We start from the raw sequence: 22,657 nt of genomic DNA on the forward strand, positions 1-22,657 counted from the left end.
GTGTTGTCATTTACCTTTTTATTTAGATTTCTTACAAAGAGGAACAACCTTAATGACCTAAGAGAACATTCAATCACTTTAAAGTATCCATGTCAGACTGAAAACAAAACAATAACTTATACAATGAAACAACAGCGTTGAGACATCACATGTAGGATCAAGGAAATTGAAAGAAGTTTGTAGAAAGAGGTTTTAGTACAGGGGCTATATGTATCAAGCCTCAGTAGGAATTATTTTTAAAGATCAGTTTCCTTTCAGATCACAATGAATAAGACTGCATGGGCAGGGGGGAGGACCTGATCCTAGATAAGCACACCTATTCAAGAAGCTTAATACATATGGTCCCAGAGCTGTGTAAACATGGGGGTGGTTGCAAGGATGGTATTGTAAATGCTGAGAAATGTTTTACTATACCTTTCAGAGACAAACTGTAAATGAATCCAATAGGCATTTGATTGGTTACCATTGCTGCAAATCAAGAGATGGCAATCTGATGCGACCAATAGTAACACACAACGTGTGGTAATTGGACGGGTTCATGTTTTACATTTGGACAGAAGCAAAAAGAATACCTTCAAGTGAGTTAAAAAAAAAAAAAAAAGTTTACCAATTTTCTATACAAGTCAGGATAAGGGGTTATAAGAGCTCCGGGATGAACTTTCCCCTAAGTACCAATCTAGGATCACCTTTCCCTCCCCAATCCTAACCTTAACCATTAGTGGGGAAAATACATAACTGACCCAAGATCAGCATCTAGGGGCAACTTCACCCTACTCCTGTTATAGGAGGGTCCAGAAGAAGAGCGTTCCGAGGGGAAGCTTCCATCGACGATCCTCATTCTAAGTCGTCTTCATTCAAGCTACCTTGTGCGCTCACAATACGCTGCAGGAAAGAGGGAAATTCTAAATCCATAAACATGAAGAGGAAATGGAACACATTTCTTAAGCATTGTTGATATGGGAAAATAATCAAAGAGTCTCAGGAGTGCTGATCTAGGGTCAGGCCCCGTATTCAAAAAGCATTACTCAGATTCTGTATGAATACGGGCTCAGGTCCCCTCTGTCCATGTTCTTACTCAAGGTAAAAACAGATCCTAAAATCAGTACTCCTACTCTATGGTTGAGACATGAAAGGACTGAAGATGGTTAAACAGTGTGGTGGGTGCCTTTCATTAGGTTAGAAAGACCACCATACACTGCTTTTACCTCAAGCTTTGTAAAAAAATTATTATAATGCTGGAACTGTACTGGGAGGCACATACAGCTCTACCAAAGTCCTGACATGTTTGTCACCTAAACTCATTCTTGAATCAGACTTGACTTCTGTCTAGCAGATTATACAAATGGTTTAAGGGCTGGGCGATAACTAATTCATTCAAATTTGTTTTAGCACAATGTTCAAATGCCTGTATCGCAAGAATCCGTTTTTATTAGAGTTCAGTCTCGTCTCCTTCGCTCGTGTGCGTGCACTGTGCACCTTCCCACTAGCACACAGACAAGCCCCTCCCCCCGCCACTCACAACGAACAATAACTTCCTCTGACAACAAGCAGTTAAAAAAAACGTATAGAATTGTTCACATGGACACCGAAACGCTTACACTATTTTACTGTAAGAGACGAGGACTTAACCTTTCTGATGATACCCTTTTTATGTCTCAACTATCAACATGTAGAACAGACCCCATTAAAACGAGAGTATCAATGAACATGATTGTGGAAAAGTCATGCTCAGTTTGTCGGGCACGGCATTGCGGCACCGCTAGCAGCATTTTAGCCACAGCCTTATGCAATGTTGCATAAAAATACGCATTTATATTAGGAATTGGTAACTCGTTCTGAGATAAGCATCGGTTTATCCAGGTAGGCCTCTTGATTTCGATATCTAAATAAAGTGGACAGCTTGTTTAGTTCAAACAGTTTGAGACAGATTAGTAGGGCCTGTTCATACCTGTTCTACCTTGTTGGCAAGCGAATAGATCCAAGTTGGTTAGACTTGAAATATAAAACGTTAGCTGTTGTGCTTGAGAAATTGTTTACGAGATCTGTTACATTTTCTATAATGCCTGCTACAAGAAATTGGTCATTGTACATGTTTCTGGTTAAATTTGTAACAAATGGCATTTTCATGGACTTGAAAGCCAAATCAATTATTATTTTTTTAAAGCAGGTTAAAACTATTTTAATTAAATTAGTCAGTCTTATGGTTGTGGAAGGCTTATATTTAGCCTAGTTATAATTTTACAAGCCCTGCATAATTCCTGATTGTTTGAAATGCAGTGTGTTGACCTTTAACTGCAACAAGGCTTATGAGAGAACGTTTAAAAGTTAAATCTAGGTATATTGGGAATCGCCCATGTTTAAAAATAAAGAAGTGATTTTTACACCATACCAGCCAGCCATAATTGGTTTCTGCTTTCTTGCTTTAATACACTTACTGCAAGTTGCTCTGAATAGGAATTGGACCTGTTGCAGTTGCAGGCATTAAAAAGTTAGTTTGTCACAAACAGTAGGAGACGACAGAGCGCTGTGTTGCACACACATTGTGGCAATGTTTCTGCTAATAGTGCAGGCTCTATCCTGAAACGTATAAGAGGCACTGTACCTGGCTGATGGTTAGTGTTGTTACATAAGCTCAATGTTGAATAGGCTTGCAGTTCTGACTATATTATTATACATATCTAATATCATTAGATACATTATACATTAGCTTCCTTGATTGTATGCACTTACTGTACACAGCCCAGGGTAGGAGTGTCTGCTAAATGACCTTGAAGTGGAGAAAAGGACTGTACCTGGCTGATAGTGGGCAGTTTGGTGAGTAGCATCTGGAAGACAGGTGGCGGGAGGGTCTGCTGCAGCACCTGGAGAAGCTGCTGGGGCTGGCCGCACACGGCGATGGCGTTGGTCAGATGCTCCACGCCGTTCTCGTAGTCACCTATACCGGAACACCAAGTGCAGAGAGGTTTAGATCGACAAAACGAGTAGTACATCACATGGAGAACAGTGTTGTTACTCTGGTCACAAGTAAATTAGGTAGTGCATTATATGGAGAACAGTGCATCACACACACAGACCAAGTGATGTCAATGTAAGACTGGTTTACCCTGAGCCAACAGCTCCTCTCCCAGCTGAATCTCCTCCAGAAAGAACTTCTGGACCGCCTCTGCATCCTTCAGGTCTGGGAGCTGCAAGAGTCCCACAACACACACTACTTTCCATAGGTCAAGGAATAACTAAAACGTAATGTACTGGTGGAAAATCTGTTGTCGGTGGCCTATGCTCCAGGAGAAATAAAAGGTCTATTCAAATGAGTCGGGCAATCCACAGAGGCGTGCCACTTCATCAGGTGCCAGGTTAGAGTTCAATTTAAGTGAACTCTTAGCGCACAGCAGTTCTTGCTGGGTTTGCACTGGGTTTGCACTTGCTGGGTTTTTCCATTGGAAAAACAATAGTTCTGTGGCGAACAAGCCATTCTCGTGCGAGTCCAGTATATGGGCCTTAAGGGAAGAGTAGTCAAGTCGGTCAGTTTCTATTGGGGAGCTATACAGTTGTGTTGACTAAAATTTGGTACCACTGTACAGACAAAAAGGTTTTGTCCATGCACTAATTCCAGTCTCAAAACAGTCCTACCCAGCCATCACCTTGCGGTGTCCCAATACATACCAGTGAAGATCGTCTTATTTATTTCACTGGAGAATATTTCCCACATGGTATCATCTGACGTGTACTAGACATTGCTTCTTTAGACATGTGTTCATTGAGGAAGAATTTAAATATTACCTTGAGGGAATTTTACTCACCTTCGACAGTCCTGTCCCTTGTTTTGCAGCCGCCTGATTTCTCCTCCCTGGGGCAGAGGTAACACAATCACTGTTAATATAAATAGCTTTGGGGGATTGTTCCTGTTTGTACTTAGACATCTTAGTTTCTCTGGCAATCCTACAATGCAAGACTACGATTAGGAACAATAAGGAAGTCACATGAACATCCTAAATTGACACCCTGAAGTAGAGCTTCAGTCTTGAACAACGCTCCAATATAATCCCCCCCCTCCCTCTGATATCCCTTGATAAAGTGGTTTACCCGGGTCAGAATCAGGAGATAAGTGTAGTTGCTAAGTAGCAAGTGACAACTAGCCAAACAATCACTTTTTTTCCTGATAGGGTGATGAACTACCACAGTGGAAGGTGAATGACAAAAAGGCTAACAGAGGAACGTGGCTCATTCAATTGCAATAAAGCAGGTGTATAAAGCATTGTGGCCAGCTGACAACCAAAGTCCAGCTTTCATACTGTAGTCCAGCTAGAATTGTAGTCCAATTAATGTGGGACTGGAATGTGATTTATTTTATTTTTTTTTGGGGGGGGGGGGGGGGTGTGATATGTATAGGATTTGTGACATGCATCCATATTTGTATTCTAATTCATAGCTCTATTGGAGCAAGGGATTCTGGGTAGAAGACAAGGCAGAGCTGCCATGATGTAGTGTGTGGAGGTGTGGCCATTCCCACTAATTTATTTTAGATCCCCTTATGAGTTATGCAGTCTCATCATTAAAGTTCGCAGTCTAATGCACTTAAGGCGCATTGTCAGCTTCTTCATACAAACAACCCACGGCCTTAAATGAGCGGTAGGCCTGGATAGATTAACATTAGGGATATCCAGGTTGCTTTTAATCCTGCTTGGCAAGCTCTGTCTGATATGGCTAGTAGCCTAGAATGGTTGGTTTAGGTTACATAACAGTTCAAAACACTACCAATGAATGAATCAGGGTAGGTGCAGCTTTCCATGTCTGAATTCAACTAACAGAACGCTTGTGAGTAGGAAGTACATTAATACATGAAGCTAGTTATCTGAGAAACGCTCAACTCCTCTAAGAGAACAGAGTTGGGCGTTCCTCTGCTAGGAGCTAACGTCAGCACTGGCTAGTTAAGTGCAGGGTTTTTGGTGTTAGCAGTGCGGTGACAATGAATGAATGAATCAGATCTATTGCACAAACCATTAACGTTACCATTCAAGCTTCTATACTTCGCTAATTGGGAATAGTTAAACGAGTTCGGCCTGGCTCGGGCATTTTGTTGCACCTCAGGTCTCCCAAACATAGACCTGAGTGGGGTGTACAGGACGCAGACAACACTCACGTTCTCGCAGCCTGTTCTTGAAGTTGGGGTCACTCCGTCTTTTCCTGTCGAAGTAGATGCAGTAGCCGACGAACAGAGCCCCGCAAACACCGGCGGCTATCGTGCTCGATTTACCGCCCATCATCACTTCCGAAATGGTTGATATTTCTGTGTTAACAAAGATAATATTTCAATTTTGGCTTATATCAGAGACGGTACATGACCTCACACAGGCGCAAGTTCCCAGCAAAAAGGACCAGTAGGACCACTGACTAATTTGACAGCTAGGGTGTCCGCATTGACCGCCTGATTAAAAATAATAAAACGTTAATTCCCAATCACATTATATCTCCGATAACGTATGCATTTTGAGTGCATATAAAGTGTTGGATGTTGTTGAACTCAGATGGGAAAAAATACATGTGTTAGGATTTCTTCAAATCAATGTAAGTAGCAGTCGGTCGCATTGAAATGTAAGTGCCACAAGGTGGCAGTAGCAGTTCATTAAAAAAAGAAGCAGCAGGCTAATGATCACATATGATACAATTGAACAGTATTTTCCCCAGAGTAACACAAATAGAAACAATTTAACTACAACTCTAGGTATTTTGACTGTCTGGGGTAGACCACACAGCAGCAAACAATGGCCAAGTGAAATATTGAACATTAGGCTACAATGGTGAGTGACACAATCATCTAGACAAGTAAGAAAACATGTACAATTTTGCTTTCACTATGACCAATTCATTTACGAAAAATTATGGCAGTTGCTCATATGCCTGTCTGGCCTTAGTTGGCACTTCTCATCTCCCAGATGATTGCAAATCCCTAGAAGTGCTGCTCAACAGAACAGATGGTCAGCTGCATTACATGTGCAAATCCAGACTGCTGCAAAAATATACCACCTTTACTATTAGGCTTCTGAGGGCACATGCTCAGACCTGCATTAATACAACCATCAGGCATGCACATCCTTGCATGGATTACATCATCACCATACTGTGTCTGGTATTACATGTACCTTTGCCTTTAAATGGCAATCGAGCCGTTCTGCACCCTTGCACAATTTCTGTGGCCGGTTGTTGTGGTTACAGTTTATTAAAGGGATAACTGAACCTTAGAGATTGACGTCATTGACCACACGTCGCCGGTTGACAGGATTTTGGAAGGGTGTGTGTGCTTTTGGGGGGGGTTTCCAGTGAAGCTGTGGGTGTGTGGTTGTGTGTGTGCATGTGTGTTTGTACAAGTGTGTGTTTGAACAAGTGTGTGTATACCTTCATTCCCTTATTTATGTATCTATGTGTGTGTGTATGTGCGCATGCATTGCATGTGTACTTCTTCATACTTCCGTGTGTGTGTGTGTGTGTGTGTGTGTGTGTTTATGTCTATGTATGTATCAGTGGAGGCTGTGGAGGAGACTCATAATAATGACCAGAATAAAGTGAGCCGTCCTCCCCTCAGCAGCCTCCACTGGCATGTATGTGGTTGTGCGTACGTGTCTACACTTGTCTGTGGACAGTTTACATGGTAGGTGGAATATCCGTCTGCCCTGTCATCTCTCTTGCCAGCGGCTTAGCAGCTTGCACCTGGCATGCAGCTGCCTGGGGGTTGGCGAAGAATTTTCCCCTCAGGGACATCTAGCGCCGCTGGTGCCCGGGCATGACGTGAGGCGGCTCAGCCAGAGGCTCGTCTTCTCGCGGCGGTGGGTTATTATTACCATTACTCAATCGTTCCTGGAAGCTACTTTGGAAGCCCTACTGTATGTGATCCATGTGCGTGTGTGTTCGGAGGTCTCCTAATCCATGCTGTCATCCCAGGCCACATTATACATGTCTGTAGCAATTCCCTAGAAAACAAGAACTCTTGTCAATAGCTGAGACTCAGACAGATCTTATGTCGATGTGGGTTGGAGGTTTGGATAGAAGACATTGACACACACATCAGAGACTGTTTAGGGATGTTGTACATTTAATGGTTGTTGCAAAACTATCTTTCAATCAGATAGTATAATTATGTAAGACTTCAGAGTTTACAAAGAGAACCGACCAATGGGGATGCTTTACTGACTGATTCCTACACATCTCTCTTAAAACCACTTATATGGGAATAACTTGTACTGTTCTCCTGGGTGTGCTAAGGTTGGCAATAAGACAGGAGACACCCTGCAGTTGCTTATTGTGCAGTATACGAGCCACACTGTATACCTTTATTGGCTGTGCACATAGCAGTATTCAAATAATTAAGCGTGCTCCATAAAGGCTAGGCAATTAGCATGCTTGGGCTCATAATCCAATCAGTGTGCATGATGCTGCACGGTGAGCTCGTCGCTATATGACGTTCGCAGCTATGTTGACTCGGCACATTTACTGCAAAACCTGGCACGGCGACTTGCGTCTGTAAGTGCAAAAGTAATTATCTTCCTCTGCACTGTCATCTTCCTTGGAATGGTGCACTTACTCCTCCGTTGCCATGGTTTTGGACCAGAGAGGTAACCATGGCAACACTGTTGGTATTCCCTAAAGCGGTGGAGAGAGATAAGATAGAGAGGGGGGGATGTTGAGAGGGCAAGGGAAAGAGAGAGCTGTTCAAACATGACCGGATTTTTTAAAAAGCGGTAATTTCAGAGCAGCTGAATAAGGCAGATATGCAAACACGACCACAGGTCTTTCCCACTGATGCTTCACATGCACGCTCACATGCAGACACACACACACACACACACACACACACACACACACACACACACACACACACACACACACACACACACACACACACACACACACACACACCAAGCAAGTGTTTTTGAGTGGAGATTTGCACAAGGGCTCCAGTGAAGGAAAGCTTGCAGGGACAAACAGAAAAGTAATTATTTTTACCCTGGCTGCAGCTGTTTTTCTGTTTGTCTTGGCAGCCCTGGATCCAGCAGAAGAGAGACAGGCCAGGAGACAGGAACTGAAAAAAAATCCCCCTCTCTTACTATTGGAATAAAATACAGAACGTTTTGAATCCCGGCCCAGGAACGTCCCATAAAACTGGAAATGGCAGGCCTACCCTGTATTTTCCATGAACCCTGTGCTCTCCCCATTCCAAAGGCTATGTCATTAGATGTGTTTTCAAGGGAGCAACACGTAGTGGAACCAGGAATGGAGGGAAGAGGGAGAGAGGATGGCAGGCTTGCCAACTCTCTAAGCCAAGTGGAGAAAGAGAGATACTTTTCTGTTTAGGTTGTCTGAATGGAGGAGAGAGTGCTGACTGAAAAGGAATGGAAAGTGAGAGAGAGAGGGAAGGGAGAGCGAGAGGTAAAGACGACCGCTTGTGTTAGCATGGTGTTGCGCCCCAGGACCCCGTTAGCTAGCTTTCTATTCAGCTCTTGGCATCGGCATTGGCGGTGGAGGTTTAATCGGCGGCTGTAAGTGAACCATGTCTCCCTCTCTGCAGTGCTCCAACTAGTCCTCCATGTTGAATCACCACTCCCTCCCTCTGGGGTCAGTAAGAGGAAAGTAAGCGCCCGCGGTGGAGGCTGGCTACAGCTCCAGACAGTTTCCTTCCCTTTCCCTCCACCCGTGTGGGTGAGTGCAATCTCTGGACGGATATGAGTGCAACAGAGTTCTGGCCAGTGAGAGTTGGCTACCATTTCATCTCCAAAAGTTAGCTGAGTTAGCTCCCGGACCAAGAGTTAGCTTTCAGGCTATTTAGCATTTTAGAATTACCTCTATATTCTGAGTTAGCTCTAGGATTATCATTTTGTTGTAGAGCTTGAGATATAGTTTAGGGTTTGAGTTGTGAGGGAGCCAAAGAGGACTAGAGGGATTTGATAAAAGAGGGAAAGATTGAGTGGGCCGTTTGGCACAGTGAGAGAGAAGAGGCTGCTGAGCCGAGGCAGATAGCCCACCACCCTTCAGCTTTCAATAGGGGTAGCTGCTGCTCCAGCACAACATTCACAGCACCACACACACACACACACAGAAAAACACACTCGCTCACTCAAACACTAACACACACACACACTCAGAGAAACACACACTTTCCCAAAACAAGATAACTTTCAGCTGAAGTAATGGGTGAATGACACTAAAAAAGTAGTAGTCTACGAGTAGGTTATATCAATACGCACAACCCACTGGGCACAGACGTCAGCTCAACGTCCAGTCAACTAACATGAATTCAACGTGAAATCAACAAAACATTTCACCGTATCATTGGATTTAGGTTCAAAGTTGGGTGGAAAAAAAACGAAATTCCCTTAAATGGATTACTTTTTTCAAATCCACTCCGTTTTCAATCTTGATTCAACGTAATGACAAGGAAACAACTTTGATTCAACCCGTTTTTTTGCCAAGTGGGAAGTTTAAGAGTGGACAAAACAAGGCCTTAGAAGTTAGTATTGCTAACTAAACAGGATTGTATTCCTTGTATACAATAGGTGCTTTTCTGTCATTGCTGTAGTTTAGTACAAAATACAGATTCTTACACTTGGGGAATTGCAATCTAGCACAGCTCAACCTGTAAAGCTACTTTGTGTCGATCTGTGTATTTGTTTGTTTTCTTGGCTCTCTATTCCATAACAGCCTACTGCAGCTACAGGAGCTATAGGGAGACAGTTCTCCTAAGCACTGATCTATGCTGAGGAGAACCATCTCCTATCAGATCAAAGATTGGGTCCTGGTAAGCTGTTCCTAGATCTGTTCTTGGGTGGCAACATACATCTAATCCCAGCCTTATTCTGCGGCACCTGGTTAGTAGTGCTAGCTAGCTATAGCGTCCCGGTCTGCTGTAGCCTGGTTAGCAAGCTAACTAGCTATATCATCTCTCTGCCATCACGGCTGCCTGGCCAAGCACGCCCGTAGGAAGGCCTTGGCAGCGACGCTGTCTGTGCAGATGGCCGGGGATGGCAACTCAGTGTGACGCCTCTGCCTTAGATGCCTCAGATGATTAGACCCTCTTTGAAAGAGATAGACATCCATTTACATGGAGGCTCTTCTCTCAGCATACCAATTGGCCTTGGAGGTCCCACTCTTCTTTGAAGTATAGCTATTGTGTTGTCGCTATGTAATGTAGCTATAGTGTTATTTTTGTCTTAGCAATTGAACATGTTATTTTTGTTGTTGTTTGGTCATCAGCCAGATTTGGAAGGAAGGGTTGAATAGAGGGAATCTTCTTTGAAGTCAGCCTCTTTGCTTTGCGTTGAGAGGACTGGGTATAGGTCGACGTCCACAAATGTTTTGTCCACAAATGTTCTCCTTCTCTCTGTGTCGAGAAGGAATCAAACAAAGGAAATAATTTGGGCACAAGAGGAGGAAGTGTGTCGGGAAGCTTGGCAGGTAGCAGTCTGGTTGAAAATGTGGCTTGTCCCAGCCTGCCTGGAGGTGGGTAAACCAAACAAACAAGCAGACTGATCAGTAGATGACTATTTAAAACCAGACTGGGCCTTAGCGTGGTCGTGGGACACCCACCATGCAGTGACTTGTAGCGAATCTCTGCACTCCTTCGGGTTAAGTCTTTGGGGGATTAATGAGGTTGTCTGTGAGCTTTTAGCAGAGTTTCCCGTCGTCAAGGATGTAGGCAGACACGCTGCCTTTAGTTTAGCACGCTGTACCAGGAGAAAGGAGGGGGAGGAGTGCTAGAGGGGTGTTAAAGAGGTGCTGTGTTCAGGAAATTATGACAGAGCCCTGGGCTTTCTCAACACACAGGCCAAGCTGTTGTTTGGATTCCCCAGCAACTGTTTTTCGCTCTTTTTTTCTGGCAGGGGAAAAATGTAAACATGGTTGTGGCTGTGTAGTGACGGAGGCGGCCATATTGCTTGGGGTCATATAATGTTGTTCAGCTTAGTCATGGGCATGTGTTCATTTCCTGGTGACAGGAATGCAAATCTTTTAAATGGTTTGTAGTATAAGGTTGCAAAAGGATATTGCAGAGCCAGTATCATCCCCCCCTTCAGCATGCAAGGTCATTTTGACCGTACCCATAAGCATGATTCAGAATAGTGTAGAAATTATTCAGAATGGTGTAGACATGATTCAGAATGGTGTAGACATGATTCGATCCAGGGTGATATGTGAGCAATAGCGTCCACCTATGGCCAATAGAAATGGGTAATCGGACTACATATGTGGCCAATAGAAATGAATGTACATGTCTAACATGTGTAATAGTCCAGTCATAGCTTAGGATATGTAGCAATGAAGTGGTGGGGGGGGGGGGGGGGGGGTAGAATAGAGGGGTTAACCACCCGGGATCATGGGCGAAGAAAAGAAAAGAGGCTTTATGGGAGCATGACGGCACTCCTGTGAAAAAGAGGGAGAAGAGAAGAAGAGAGCACTTAAGAAGTGTAGAGTACATACCGAGGAGGTAGACCTACTTTAAAGGTTGGGACAGTGACCTTTTTTGAAAGATCTTTTTTGAAAGAGAATTGAACTGGTCCGCCTCTCTTTTGATCTTGACACCTTTCATTTGACTGTCACATGGTCTCTGTCAAAGTCATTGGTTGACTTCTACATCCCAGCAAAGCCCAGCCCCCCCCAACCACATTCGCCTTCCACTCACATCCCCTCCTCCACAAAACAGAAAATACCTTGTTCTCAGACAGTCAACCCTATCCCTCCCACCCTCCACCATCTCTCTATGCTTTTCTCATGGCAGCCTCGAGTGCGTTAAAATTTCCCGTGCCCTCCGACCTCACGTTAGCACATGGCAATGATTACCCACCGCATTAAATGAGGGCTCTGGTGGTCACCCCAGACTTAAAGGGGAGCTTTGGTGTCCAGATGACCGGGCCACCGCTTCCCACATCACATGTGCGCAGTCCGGGGAGGAGAAACATCCATCAAAAGACGGGGAATTTCAGATGGAATGTATGTTGGAAATCTGTCCCGGGATTGGTTTGAGTAAAATATCCTGTTTCTTTTTTTACTTTTGGGCAGTCTCAATCGACATTGAAATGACTAAAACCAATTTGAAATTAATGGACCTACATTTTATAGCCTCTTCACTCTGTCCAGTTTGCTAGCAGTCATCAAAACGAAAGTTAGACAGTCAGGGAGCATTAAAAATCCAAAAAGGGATGGATAGACGATTATTTTTGACGATAAGGAAATATAATACATTTTAAATGCTGCTCTCCTGACCCCAGTGAAAACCGAATGTGGCCCCCAGGGCAACCTTTTTTGATACCCCTACTCTAGCCCATGCCTCCATCAATCCAAACTTGTAGATTTCTGGGAAATAGTTTGATTTAATAATTACATTATATCATATATTATATGAGCTTAAATCATTTGGATGAGAGAAGAGACTCAAAATACCAAGCTTTTCATAGCGATTATATAAAGTGAATGATAATTTATTGATATGGGACTTATGTTAGGGTTTCATGTTGTTTGTGAGGATCAGCGAGTTCCATCCCTGGAGCCTGACCTGTCCTCTGTTCACGTTCCGAAATAAACCCTACTATTTCAGTCAGTGTACCAATCATACACGGTCCTTTTACTTGAATTTTGACTTAGGATGGGGACACACCACTGTGTGTATGGGTGTGTGTGTATGTGTGTGTGCGTGCACGCATGTACATGTGTGTGAGTAATCAGATCGGATGGTTTGTTCGGAAGACAGACAGACAGCTATGTCTCCGGTTGGAGGAGGTGTATGGTTTCACTTTACCTCATGATGTCAGCTCTCCCATGCGGTCGCCGGCTAGAGTTTCTCCATTAGCTCAATTATTTACAGTGTTCAATTGAATCATCCCGAGTTCACAATGTTTCCCATGATCCTCCAGGCCCGGCACACCCCACGGCCAAATGATAGCCCTGCTGGCGTGTACACACATATGCATGCATTGATACACACCCACGTGCACACACAAACATATACACATGCACAAACACACACAAGAACAACAGACACCCCCCCCCCCCCCCCCACCACACACACACACACACACACACACACACACACACACACGGGTGTTGCACGGAATACCAAAACTTCTGTACATTCTTGATACTAGAACATGAAAAACAGCTCGGTAAATGTGTCTTACATGTACTGATTAAGAGAGGATCAAGACTGTCCATCAGAGCAGCCGATGTCCCCTTATGTTCCCTTATAGCGTGAGAGCACCGTGACTTCTCCACTTACTCAGTGCTAGCTCTAACCTGCCATGAGGAACCACTGAACTCACTGAGAGTCCGGGCTTCATTACCACTTACGATGTACAGAAGTTAACACACTTGAATAATGTAACAAGGCATGTAGAAATGTTGAAACGGCTAATTACTGTTTCCAAAACAATGTCCAGTACAGGCTAGAACACTACAATGCAAGATGATACCGGTAGCTTCCAGCTTTGAAGGCTAACTTTCCTTGCTAGCTACAGCTCAAGCCAACATCCATTCACTGCCCTAGTACCTTGTTTGTGACCATATGAAAACCATTTGGCAAAATAATGCCGATTACATGGCTGATTGTCAGCCAAATTAAATTGACTTCATCTCCCACACCTCACATCTCTCCCAGTCAAGATCATCTTTGCTTGATAGTTGGTGGGCCGTAGCCGAAAATAGTGAAGTCGATCAATCCCTGTCAAAGGAGGAGCAGATTTTTTGTACATGACAGTAAACATTCTTTTGATGACTATAAAATTTGTTGGCACATTTAATTCTAGCCTATTTTCTCATAAAAAGTATATCTGCTCAGGCAAATTTAACTAACTGCTAAACTTGGAACCAATCAGAACTTCCATACATACCCCTCGTGATGAAGACAGCCAATGGCCTGCTTCTATCTACAATGTAAACACAGCCTCTTGATGAAAAATAGACAGATATACATAGCTCCCAAAGACTGAATTAAGATACATACTGTATCTGTTTTCGAGTGCACTTGCAATATGCAGCATGCAATACGAATTGTTTTGATTGTATGAAGAGAGACCATTTAGCCAATTTATTGAAAGCTAGCCAATGTTACAGTTTGACTAGCCTAGCCAGCTATTGTAAATGCAAATTTGTGTTTCAATAACTATCTCTCTGTCAGTGAATTACATTTTATTTTATCATGTTTTGGCATGATTATATGTATCATTTCAAGTAACTAGCTGCAGGCCTAAAAAAAAAACCTTCTGTCATATAATTCACATAGAAACCCAAATAAAAGCAAGTACATAGAAAGATGTGTGTGTCATGTTCGCTAGATTGGAGGTTTATAAACGACAGCTGCATAAGCATGTTAACCAATACATATGGCATAGCCTACATATATACAGTGCATTCGGAAAGTATTCAGACCCCTTGACTTTTTTTTATTTTTTACGTTACAGCCTTATTTTAAAATTGATAAAAAAATGAATACATTCTCATTCATCTACACACAAAACCCCTAATAACAAAGCGAAAAACAGGTTTTTAGAAAATTTAGCAACAGAGATACCTTATTTGCAAAAGTATTCAGACCCTGTGCTATGAGACTCAAAATTGAGCTCAGGTGCATCCTGTTTCCATTGATCATCCTTGAGATGTCTCTACAACTTGATTGCAGTCTACCTGTGGTAAATTCAATTGATTAGAAATTATTTGGAAAGGCACACACCACACCTGTCCATATAAGGCCCCGCAGCTGACTGTGCATGTCAGAGCAAAAACCAAGCCATGAGGTCAAATTAATTGTCTTTAGAGCTCCAAGACAGGATTGTATCGAGGCACAGATATGGGGAAGCCAGAAAAAGGCACATGACAGCCCGCTTGGAGTTTGCCAAAAGGCACCTAAAGGACTCAGACCATGAGAAACAAGATTCTCTGGTCTGATGAAACTAAGATTGAAATCTTTGGCCTGAATGCCAAGCGTCACGTCTGGAGCAAACCTGGCAACATCACTGCAGTGAAGCATGGTAGTGGAAGCATCATGCTGTGGGGGTGTTTTTCAGCGGCAGGGACTTGGAGACTAGTCAGGATCGAGGGAAAGATGAACGAAGCAAAGTATAGAGAGATCCTTGATGAAAACCTTCTCCCCAGCGCTCAGGACCTCAGACTGGGGCAAAGGTTCACCTTCCAACGGGACAACAACCCTAAGCACATAGCCAAGACAACGCAGGAGTGGCTTTGGGACAAGTTTCTGAATGTCCTTGAGTGGCCCAGCCAGAGCCCGGACTTGAACCCGATCAAACATCTTTGGAGAGACCTGAAAAAGCTGTGCAGCGACGCTCCCCATCCGACCTGACAGAGCTTGAGAGGATCTGCAGAGAAGAATGAGAGAAACTCCCCAAATACAGGTGTGCCAAGCTTGTAGTGTCATACCCAAGAAGACTCTAGGCTGCAATCACCGCCAAAGGTGCTTCATCAAAGTACTGAGCAAAGGGTCTGAATACTTATGTAAATGTGATATTTCAGTTTTGTGTTTTGTATGAATTTGAAAACATTTCTGAAAAAAAGTTTTTGCTTGTTTTGTGTGTAGATTGATGAGGGAAAAAAACAATTTAATATATTTTCGAATAAGGCTGTAACGTAACAAAATGTGGAAAAATTCAAGGGGTCTGAATACTTTCCGAATGTACTGTATACTGAACCAAAATATAAATGCAACATGTAAAGTGTTGGCCCCATGTTTCATGAGCTGAACTAAATCATAGAAATGTTCCATATGTACAAAAAGCTTATTTCTCTAAAATGTATGCACACATGTATTTATATCCCTGTTAGTGAGCATTTCTCCTTTGCCACGATAATCCATCCACCTGACACGTGTGGCACATCAATAAACTGATTAAACAGAATGATCATTACACAGGTGCACCTTGGGGACAATAAAAGGCAGCTCTAGAATGTGCAGTTTCGTCACACAACACAATGCCACAGATGTCTCAAGTTTTGAGGGAGCGTGCAATTTGCATGCTGACAGCAGGAATGTCCAACAGAGCTGTTGCCAGAGAATTTAATCTTAATTTCTCTACCATAAGCCGCCTCCAACATACTTTTAGATATTTTGGCAGTACATTAAACTGGCCTCACAACCATAGACCGCGTGTAACCACGCCAGCCCAGGACCTCCACATCTGGCTTCTTCTGGGGGGGGAGAATGCTGAGGATTATTTCTGTCTGTAATAAAGCCCTTTTGTGGTGAGAAATTCATTCTGATTGGCTGGGCCTGGCTTCCCAGTTGGTGGGCCTATGTGCCCCCTGTCCAGTCATGTGAAATCCATAGATTAGGGCCTAATGAATTTATTTCAATTGACTGATTTCCTTCTATGAACTGTAACTCAGTAAAATCTTTGAAATTGTTGCATGTTGCGTTTATATGTTTGTTCAGTGTAGAATTTCTTGCAATACAACCGTTTTACAATGTGCTCTGCAATAAGATTACCAGAGTTAGATGAGTTCTCAAACAGCAGCTGCTCGATACTATGGTGGGCATGCATGTTGGACACATTGGAATATTAGGTATGGAGAATGATAAAGAGTTTGTAGGATCATAGAAGCATTTGGTAAATCAATGTTTGAGTTTGAAATACTAAATGTTCAGTGAATGTGATTATACATAGGTGGTTTAAATGATTAACTTTCCTACTAATCTTCTAAAAGTTGACAGTGCCAACATCTTACCAATCCATTAATTATTCAGTTTGAGACATGTTTTCTATAATGTATGTTTCATGCATATACATTTGAACAAAGAACTCAATCACAAATAGTGTTTTACCATTTATTGAGTACAGAGACAAATAGCAAAGGTGTCTCAGGCAGTATTTGAAGTATCTAAATATAGTGTAATCTACCAATCAGTGTGTATCAAGTGCCGTGTAGGGCACAATCTCACAATCTATGCCAAAAGTTTGGGACTCTGATGGAGACTGTAGAACTGTCATCATGGCATGCTTCAGAATTCCCCCTTCTCTCTTGGAGCATTTGTGTGCCCAGGCCCCATAGGCGTATCGAAAGGATCCCACTGCCGTGTCTTTGGCATCATTAAAAGTGAAGACTGTTATTTTATCAAATAAATTCTATGTAATTATTATTACGTGATTAAATTAATCATGTAAATGTAATTAATTCGGAAGTCGGTGCACCATGGAAAATCTTCAGATTACAAAGTTAGAATTTTCCAAATATAACGCTTCAGATATTTTAATATCTGATCAATTAGTCTTCTATTAATTAATTATTCTTTACCTCATGTCAGACTCATCTGAAAGTCATAAATTCTTGGTTATATACAAACAGTATATATTGGTTACTAACAAGGATAGGGAAGATTCCCTAGTGGGCTAAGCCGATATGATGGCCTGGTGGACAAAGGGAAGTGGGTGTGGACTGAGAAAGAAGCGGGAAAGACAAAAGGGATCACTACACACAGTTGATAATAATATTAATTGAAATGCTAATCCTTTGCACATGAACGCTCACTCATTCGGGAATAATTGCAATCAATATATATTTACGCCCATGTGTTGTTGTGATCTTCTCTGTTGGAATCTGGTCCGTCTGCTGGAGAGTTCATCCGATGCAAACACCATAATTGAGAAATGTACACATTCAGAGATATAGTTATGTGTGTTTCCTGTCCTTTGTAAGGTCACCAAATGAAACACACTCAACATAACTGTCCCTTAAGTGTCCACAGACCATTCTCACACTCTCAAAGGTTAACACACAGTTTCATTTTCCCATTTTGGGGATTTAGGAGTTCGGCCAAGTGAAATCCTTTGTTCACTCCGGTCTCTCTCTCTGCATGAAAAGGGGGAGAGAGTCTCCGCCAGGAATTAACGACCTGAGATAACAGAACCTGGGTGTAGGAGATAGTGAGAGAGGGGGAAGCCACGATCTACACCCGAAAAGGGCCACGTCATGACACCACCCTGGTCGGCAATGTAGCTGGACAAGTGCCATAGCAGAATGCAATTGAAAGCCTGTGTGGTCCAGAGAGGAGTACTCTACCATCAATGGAAAATCCTGGGCTCCTGACGGGGTACATTGAATTCTCCCCACTGCATGTTACAATACAAAAAAATATTTAGATTCTACATTGAATTTAGTCTTTGAGATGCTCAAACAAGCACGTGTACAGTATCTGAAGTTGTTGTTATTCAACTCTAAAGTGTACTAGACCATGTAAGACAATACCCACTAAGAAATAACAGCAGTCATATTTTTTATTTATGTTTTTAACCTTTATTTAATTAACTAGGCAAGTCAGTTAAGAACAAATTCTTATTTCAATGACAGCCTACCTAGGAACAATGCCTTGTTCAGGGGTAGAACTACAGATTTTTACATTGTCAGCTCAGAGATTCGATCTTGCAACCTTTTGGTTACTAGTCCAACACTCTAACCACTAGGCTACATGCCACCCCATATGTAGTCTCAATGTCTAAATAGTGACAACAGGGTTAGTTCAAACTGCAAGACTTGGTGAATAGATCATGGGAGACATAAGTGAGAGACAAAAATGAATAAAGATGCTCAAACAAGCACATGTATCTGCAGTGGGTGTTCTTCAACTCTAAAATAATAAATAGATCATGTGAGAAATGCCTATCTAACACTTCCTTATCTCCCAGCCCTTCTAATGCGACTAGCCCTGATGCTCCTCCCTCTTTTCCCCCTGCCCCACTACACAGCTTCTCCCTGCAGGCGGTCACTGAGTCTGAGATGCTAAAGGATCTCTTTAAACTTGACCAACAACAACAAATATCTGCATGGTTTAGATGCTTTCTTCTTTAATGTTCAAAGCTCCTATCATCGCCGATCTTATCTCTTAACTTTGAACCTGTCTCTCCTCTGTGTGGAAGTTCCCAGTGCTTGGAAGGCAGCCACGGTGAATCCTTTATTTAAAGGGGGAGATCAAGCTGATCCTAGCTGTTATCGATCAATTTCTATCTTGCCCTGTTTATCATAAGTGTTGGAAAAACGTTCTTGATGTCTATAGTATTCTGTCTGATATTCAATCTGGTTTCCGCTAAGGTTATGGATTTGTCACTGCAACCTTAAAGTTCCTAAATGATGTCACCACTGCCGTTGATTCTAAGCAATGTTGTTCTGCTATTTTTCTTGACAAAGCTTTTGATACGGTAGACCATTCCCTTCTTGTGGGTCGACTAAGGATTATTGATGTCTCTGAGGGGTCTCTGAGCTGGTTTGCTAACTACCTCTCTCAAAGAGTGTAATGCCTAAAGTCAGAAAATCTGCTGTGTCAGCCACTGCCTGTCACCATGGCTTGATCCTAGGCCCCACGCTCAATTTCTCAATTTACACCAACAACATAGCTCAGGCATTAGGAAGCTCTCTCATCCTTTTATATGCAGTTGATACCGTGCTATACTCAACTGGCTCCTCCCCGGATTTTGTGTTAAACGCTCTTCAACAAAGCTTTCTTAGTGTCCAACAAGCTTTCTCTGCCCTTAACCTTGTTCTGAACACCTCCAAAACAAAGGTCATGTGGACCCCCCCCACCAGTGTAATTACTGCCTCTGAGGGTTTAGAGCTTCATACAAGTTCTTGGGAGTATGGCTAGACAGTACACTAGCCATACTCCCAAGAACCTGACGATCGGCAGGTAAGGGTGCTCTCGAGCGGCTAGATGTTCTTTACCTTTCGGCCATCAGATTTGCCACCAATGCTCATTATAGGACACATCACTGCACTCTATACTCCTCTGTAAACTGGCCATCTGATTGATGCTTATTTATAAAACCCTCTTAGGCCTCACTCCCCCCTATCTGAGATATCTACTGCAGCCCTCATCCTCCACATACAGCGCAACACTCGTTCTGCCAGTCACATTCTGTTAAAGTTCCCCAAAGCGCACGGATCCCTGGGTCGCTCCTTTTTTCAATTCGCTGCAGCTAGCGACTGAAACAAACTCCAAAAAACACTCAAACTGGAAAGTTCTATCTCCAACTCTACATTCAAAGACTCAATTATGGACATATTTACTGGCAGTTATGTCTGCTTTGCTTGAAGTATTGTTGTTTCTACCTTTTTGCCCTTTGTGATGTGTGATGTGCCTAAAAATGTTTGTACCATGTTGTACTGCTGCCATGTTGTGTTGCTACCATTTTTTTGTCATGTTGTGTTGCGACCATGCTGTGTTGTCATGTTTTGCTGTCATGTTGTGTTGTTGTCTTCTGTTTTGTCCTACTTGTTTAAAAAAAATCCCAGCACCCATCCCTGCAGAAGCCCCTTTGCCTCTTGTTTGGCTGTCATTGTAAATAAGAATTTGCTCTTATTTGACTTGCCTAGTTAAATGAATGTTAAATAAAAACAAATAAAATACAAATGTAATAGATAATAATTAATACAAAATAAACAATCACAGCAAAGGAATGTAGTATGTGAGCTAGAAAATAAACATCTTGACAGTCTGAGGCAGGGTGCTCTGCATTCATCCTCCAAATATTGACAGGGATAGTGTGGCTTTTCTTATTTGTCAGTAATGGAATTAGTGGGTCCTGTCTTGATGACTGTATTAGATTTACACTACTAGTCCTATAGACGTTTGTAGTTTTAAATTATTACTTTGAATAAACTGATAGCTAAAACGCCCTTGTCCCAGAATGACATTCTAGCTAGTGATAAAGCTCCCTGGCAACTGTTCTACTTGTGGTAACTAGCTAACTAGCAAGATAGCTACATTACTAAAGTTGCTGTTCTAAGCTGGGAGACATTTTACAGCTTGCATTGATGGTATCACGTTTCTATAATTAAATAGTTTTATTACAAATAAAAAAAATCTGTCGGACAGAGATCTCTCTACTATCTTGGAATCGGATAATGTGATTGGCAGATATGATCAGTAGAGATAGTACAATGGATAGTAGTCAAGTTTGAATTTGTTTACAGTTTAGTACGCCGTGGCATTTGCCTGTTCAGTTAGCGAATATAAAAGTAAGTATTTAGAAAACAAATAGCAAGAATTGACATTGCTAACAAACGTATGTCTTCAGAATAAATAAATATACACAATATGTAAAAACCATCTCCTCCCACGACAGAGGTAAATCATCTCAAAAATGAAAGAAGATAGGTTGCTACGGCCCACCACCTACGAGCGGTCATGGCTAGAAGGGATCTAGCTTTGATATAAAATTAGTAACAAAAAATGTATTCCGAATAGAAGGTAAACAGGTAAACAGTTTGTCATCTGTAGCCTCATGAAATCAGCCAAAACAAGCTCAATAATACTGCATGCACACACTCCTACTGAATATGCATTTCCCTGTATTGTGAATAGCCCTAGGCTACATCTTGATTCACCCAGTTTATCAATAGAGATTTACCATTCAAATAAATGTTAGCTGGCCCAAAAAATAAAAAAGTAAAAATGTATTGAATAGTTCTATAATTGATTAATTAATGCATGCATTCAAAAAGTCTAAAATATTAAATGTAACGATATTGAACCCAAACGATCTGTGAAGTACCATTCTGTGACTTTGGCTAATAAGGCTTATTTTTTTGCTGTGGTATCATTCTGGTATTGTTTTGCTATCAATTGATTGTGATGGTATCGAGTATCGTGATACTAAACCTGGTATCGGTAAGTCAAAGTTCTAACCCGCATGTATGCACAAACAAAAGTAGAGCCGTTACTCCTGCCAGCACACAGCAAAGCAAGCTGTACCCTTCCCCTGGTCGGGGCCCACATCAATGATGCAAAATACCCATAATTATCTCATCAGATGCCTGAAAAAGAAACATCTCTAAGGAATTCTCTATGGAATCCCAAACTGTGGAATGGTTTCACCAAGGGCTTGGCAAAGAGACTATGTCCACGGAAAGCTAAGCAATATTCCCCCACACAAACAAAAGAGGTCCACATGCAAACCCACACCACATTTACATTTTTGTCATTATTTTGTCACTTATCCAGAGCGACTGACTATTTTCATACTTTTTTTCACATACACACACACACACAAACACGCACACACACTCACACACAGAAAAGAAAGCTGCATGTGTCAACCATATAGGCTTAAGCCTAATCCCGGTGGTATTTGTCTATCATATCAAGACGCAAAATGGTACCCCGTATTCATAGTGTCGACGGTGTGTCATGGTTGTGAGAAAGGCTTTGCTTCGACTATGTAGGCCCTGGTTGCATCCCAGATGGCACAATATTCCCTATGAGATACTTTTGACCAGGTTCCATAGGCCCTATATAGGGAAAGCCATGGTCTAAAGTAGCGCACTAGGGAATAGGGTGCTATTTGGCACGCTTCCCCTGTGTGTGTGTACCGTGTGTACCTTGTGTGTACTGTGTGTGTGTGTACCGTGTGTGTACTGTGTGTACCTTGTGTGTATTGTGTGTGTGTGTGTACACAATGTACTCTCATAATTTCCCATAGTCAGCAATGGGGGGGCCACATTAACCGTAAAGCATAACACAAGCTCTTAGTTATGAGATATACACGGTTTAGAGAGAGATAGGAAGAGAGAGAGAAAGAAAGTGGGAGAGAAAAAGAGAGAGGGAGAGAGCAAGAGAGCGGGAGGGAGGGAGGAGAAAAATGTTCTCCAGCAGCAGCGAGCTAGTGCTAATTCATCACAATGA

General features: G+C 42.4%; 1 protein-coding gene across 1 annotated transcript; it reads right to left on the bottom strand.

Moving 5' to 3' along the window:
- Window position 1: 1 nt before the first annotated feature.
- tomm20b (translocase of outer mitochondrial membrane 20b) lies at window positions 2-8,624 on the bottom strand. Its single transcript, XM_021568206.3, has 5 exons — window positions 5,141-8,624; window positions 3,801-3,847; window positions 3,104-3,185; window positions 2,793-2,935; window positions 2-882 (listed from the first exon to the last, which is right to left on the bottom strand). Exons 1-5 carry the CDS (start codon window positions 5,262-5,264, stop codon window positions 835-837), a joined length of 444 nt encoding a protein of 147 aa, XP_021423881.1. The 5' UTR covers window positions 5,265-8,624; the 3' UTR covers window positions 2-834.
- Between the last annotated feature and the right edge of the window lie 14,033 nt (window positions 8,625-22,657).

Source organism: Oncorhynchus mykiss, chromosome 17 (genome assembly GCF_057628025.1).
Source record: "Oncorhynchus mykiss isolate SJ-2025 chromosome 17, ASM5762802v1, whole genome shotgun sequence".
NCBI lineage: Eukaryota > Metazoa > Chordata > Actinopteri > Salmoniformes > Salmonidae > Oncorhynchus > Oncorhynchus mykiss.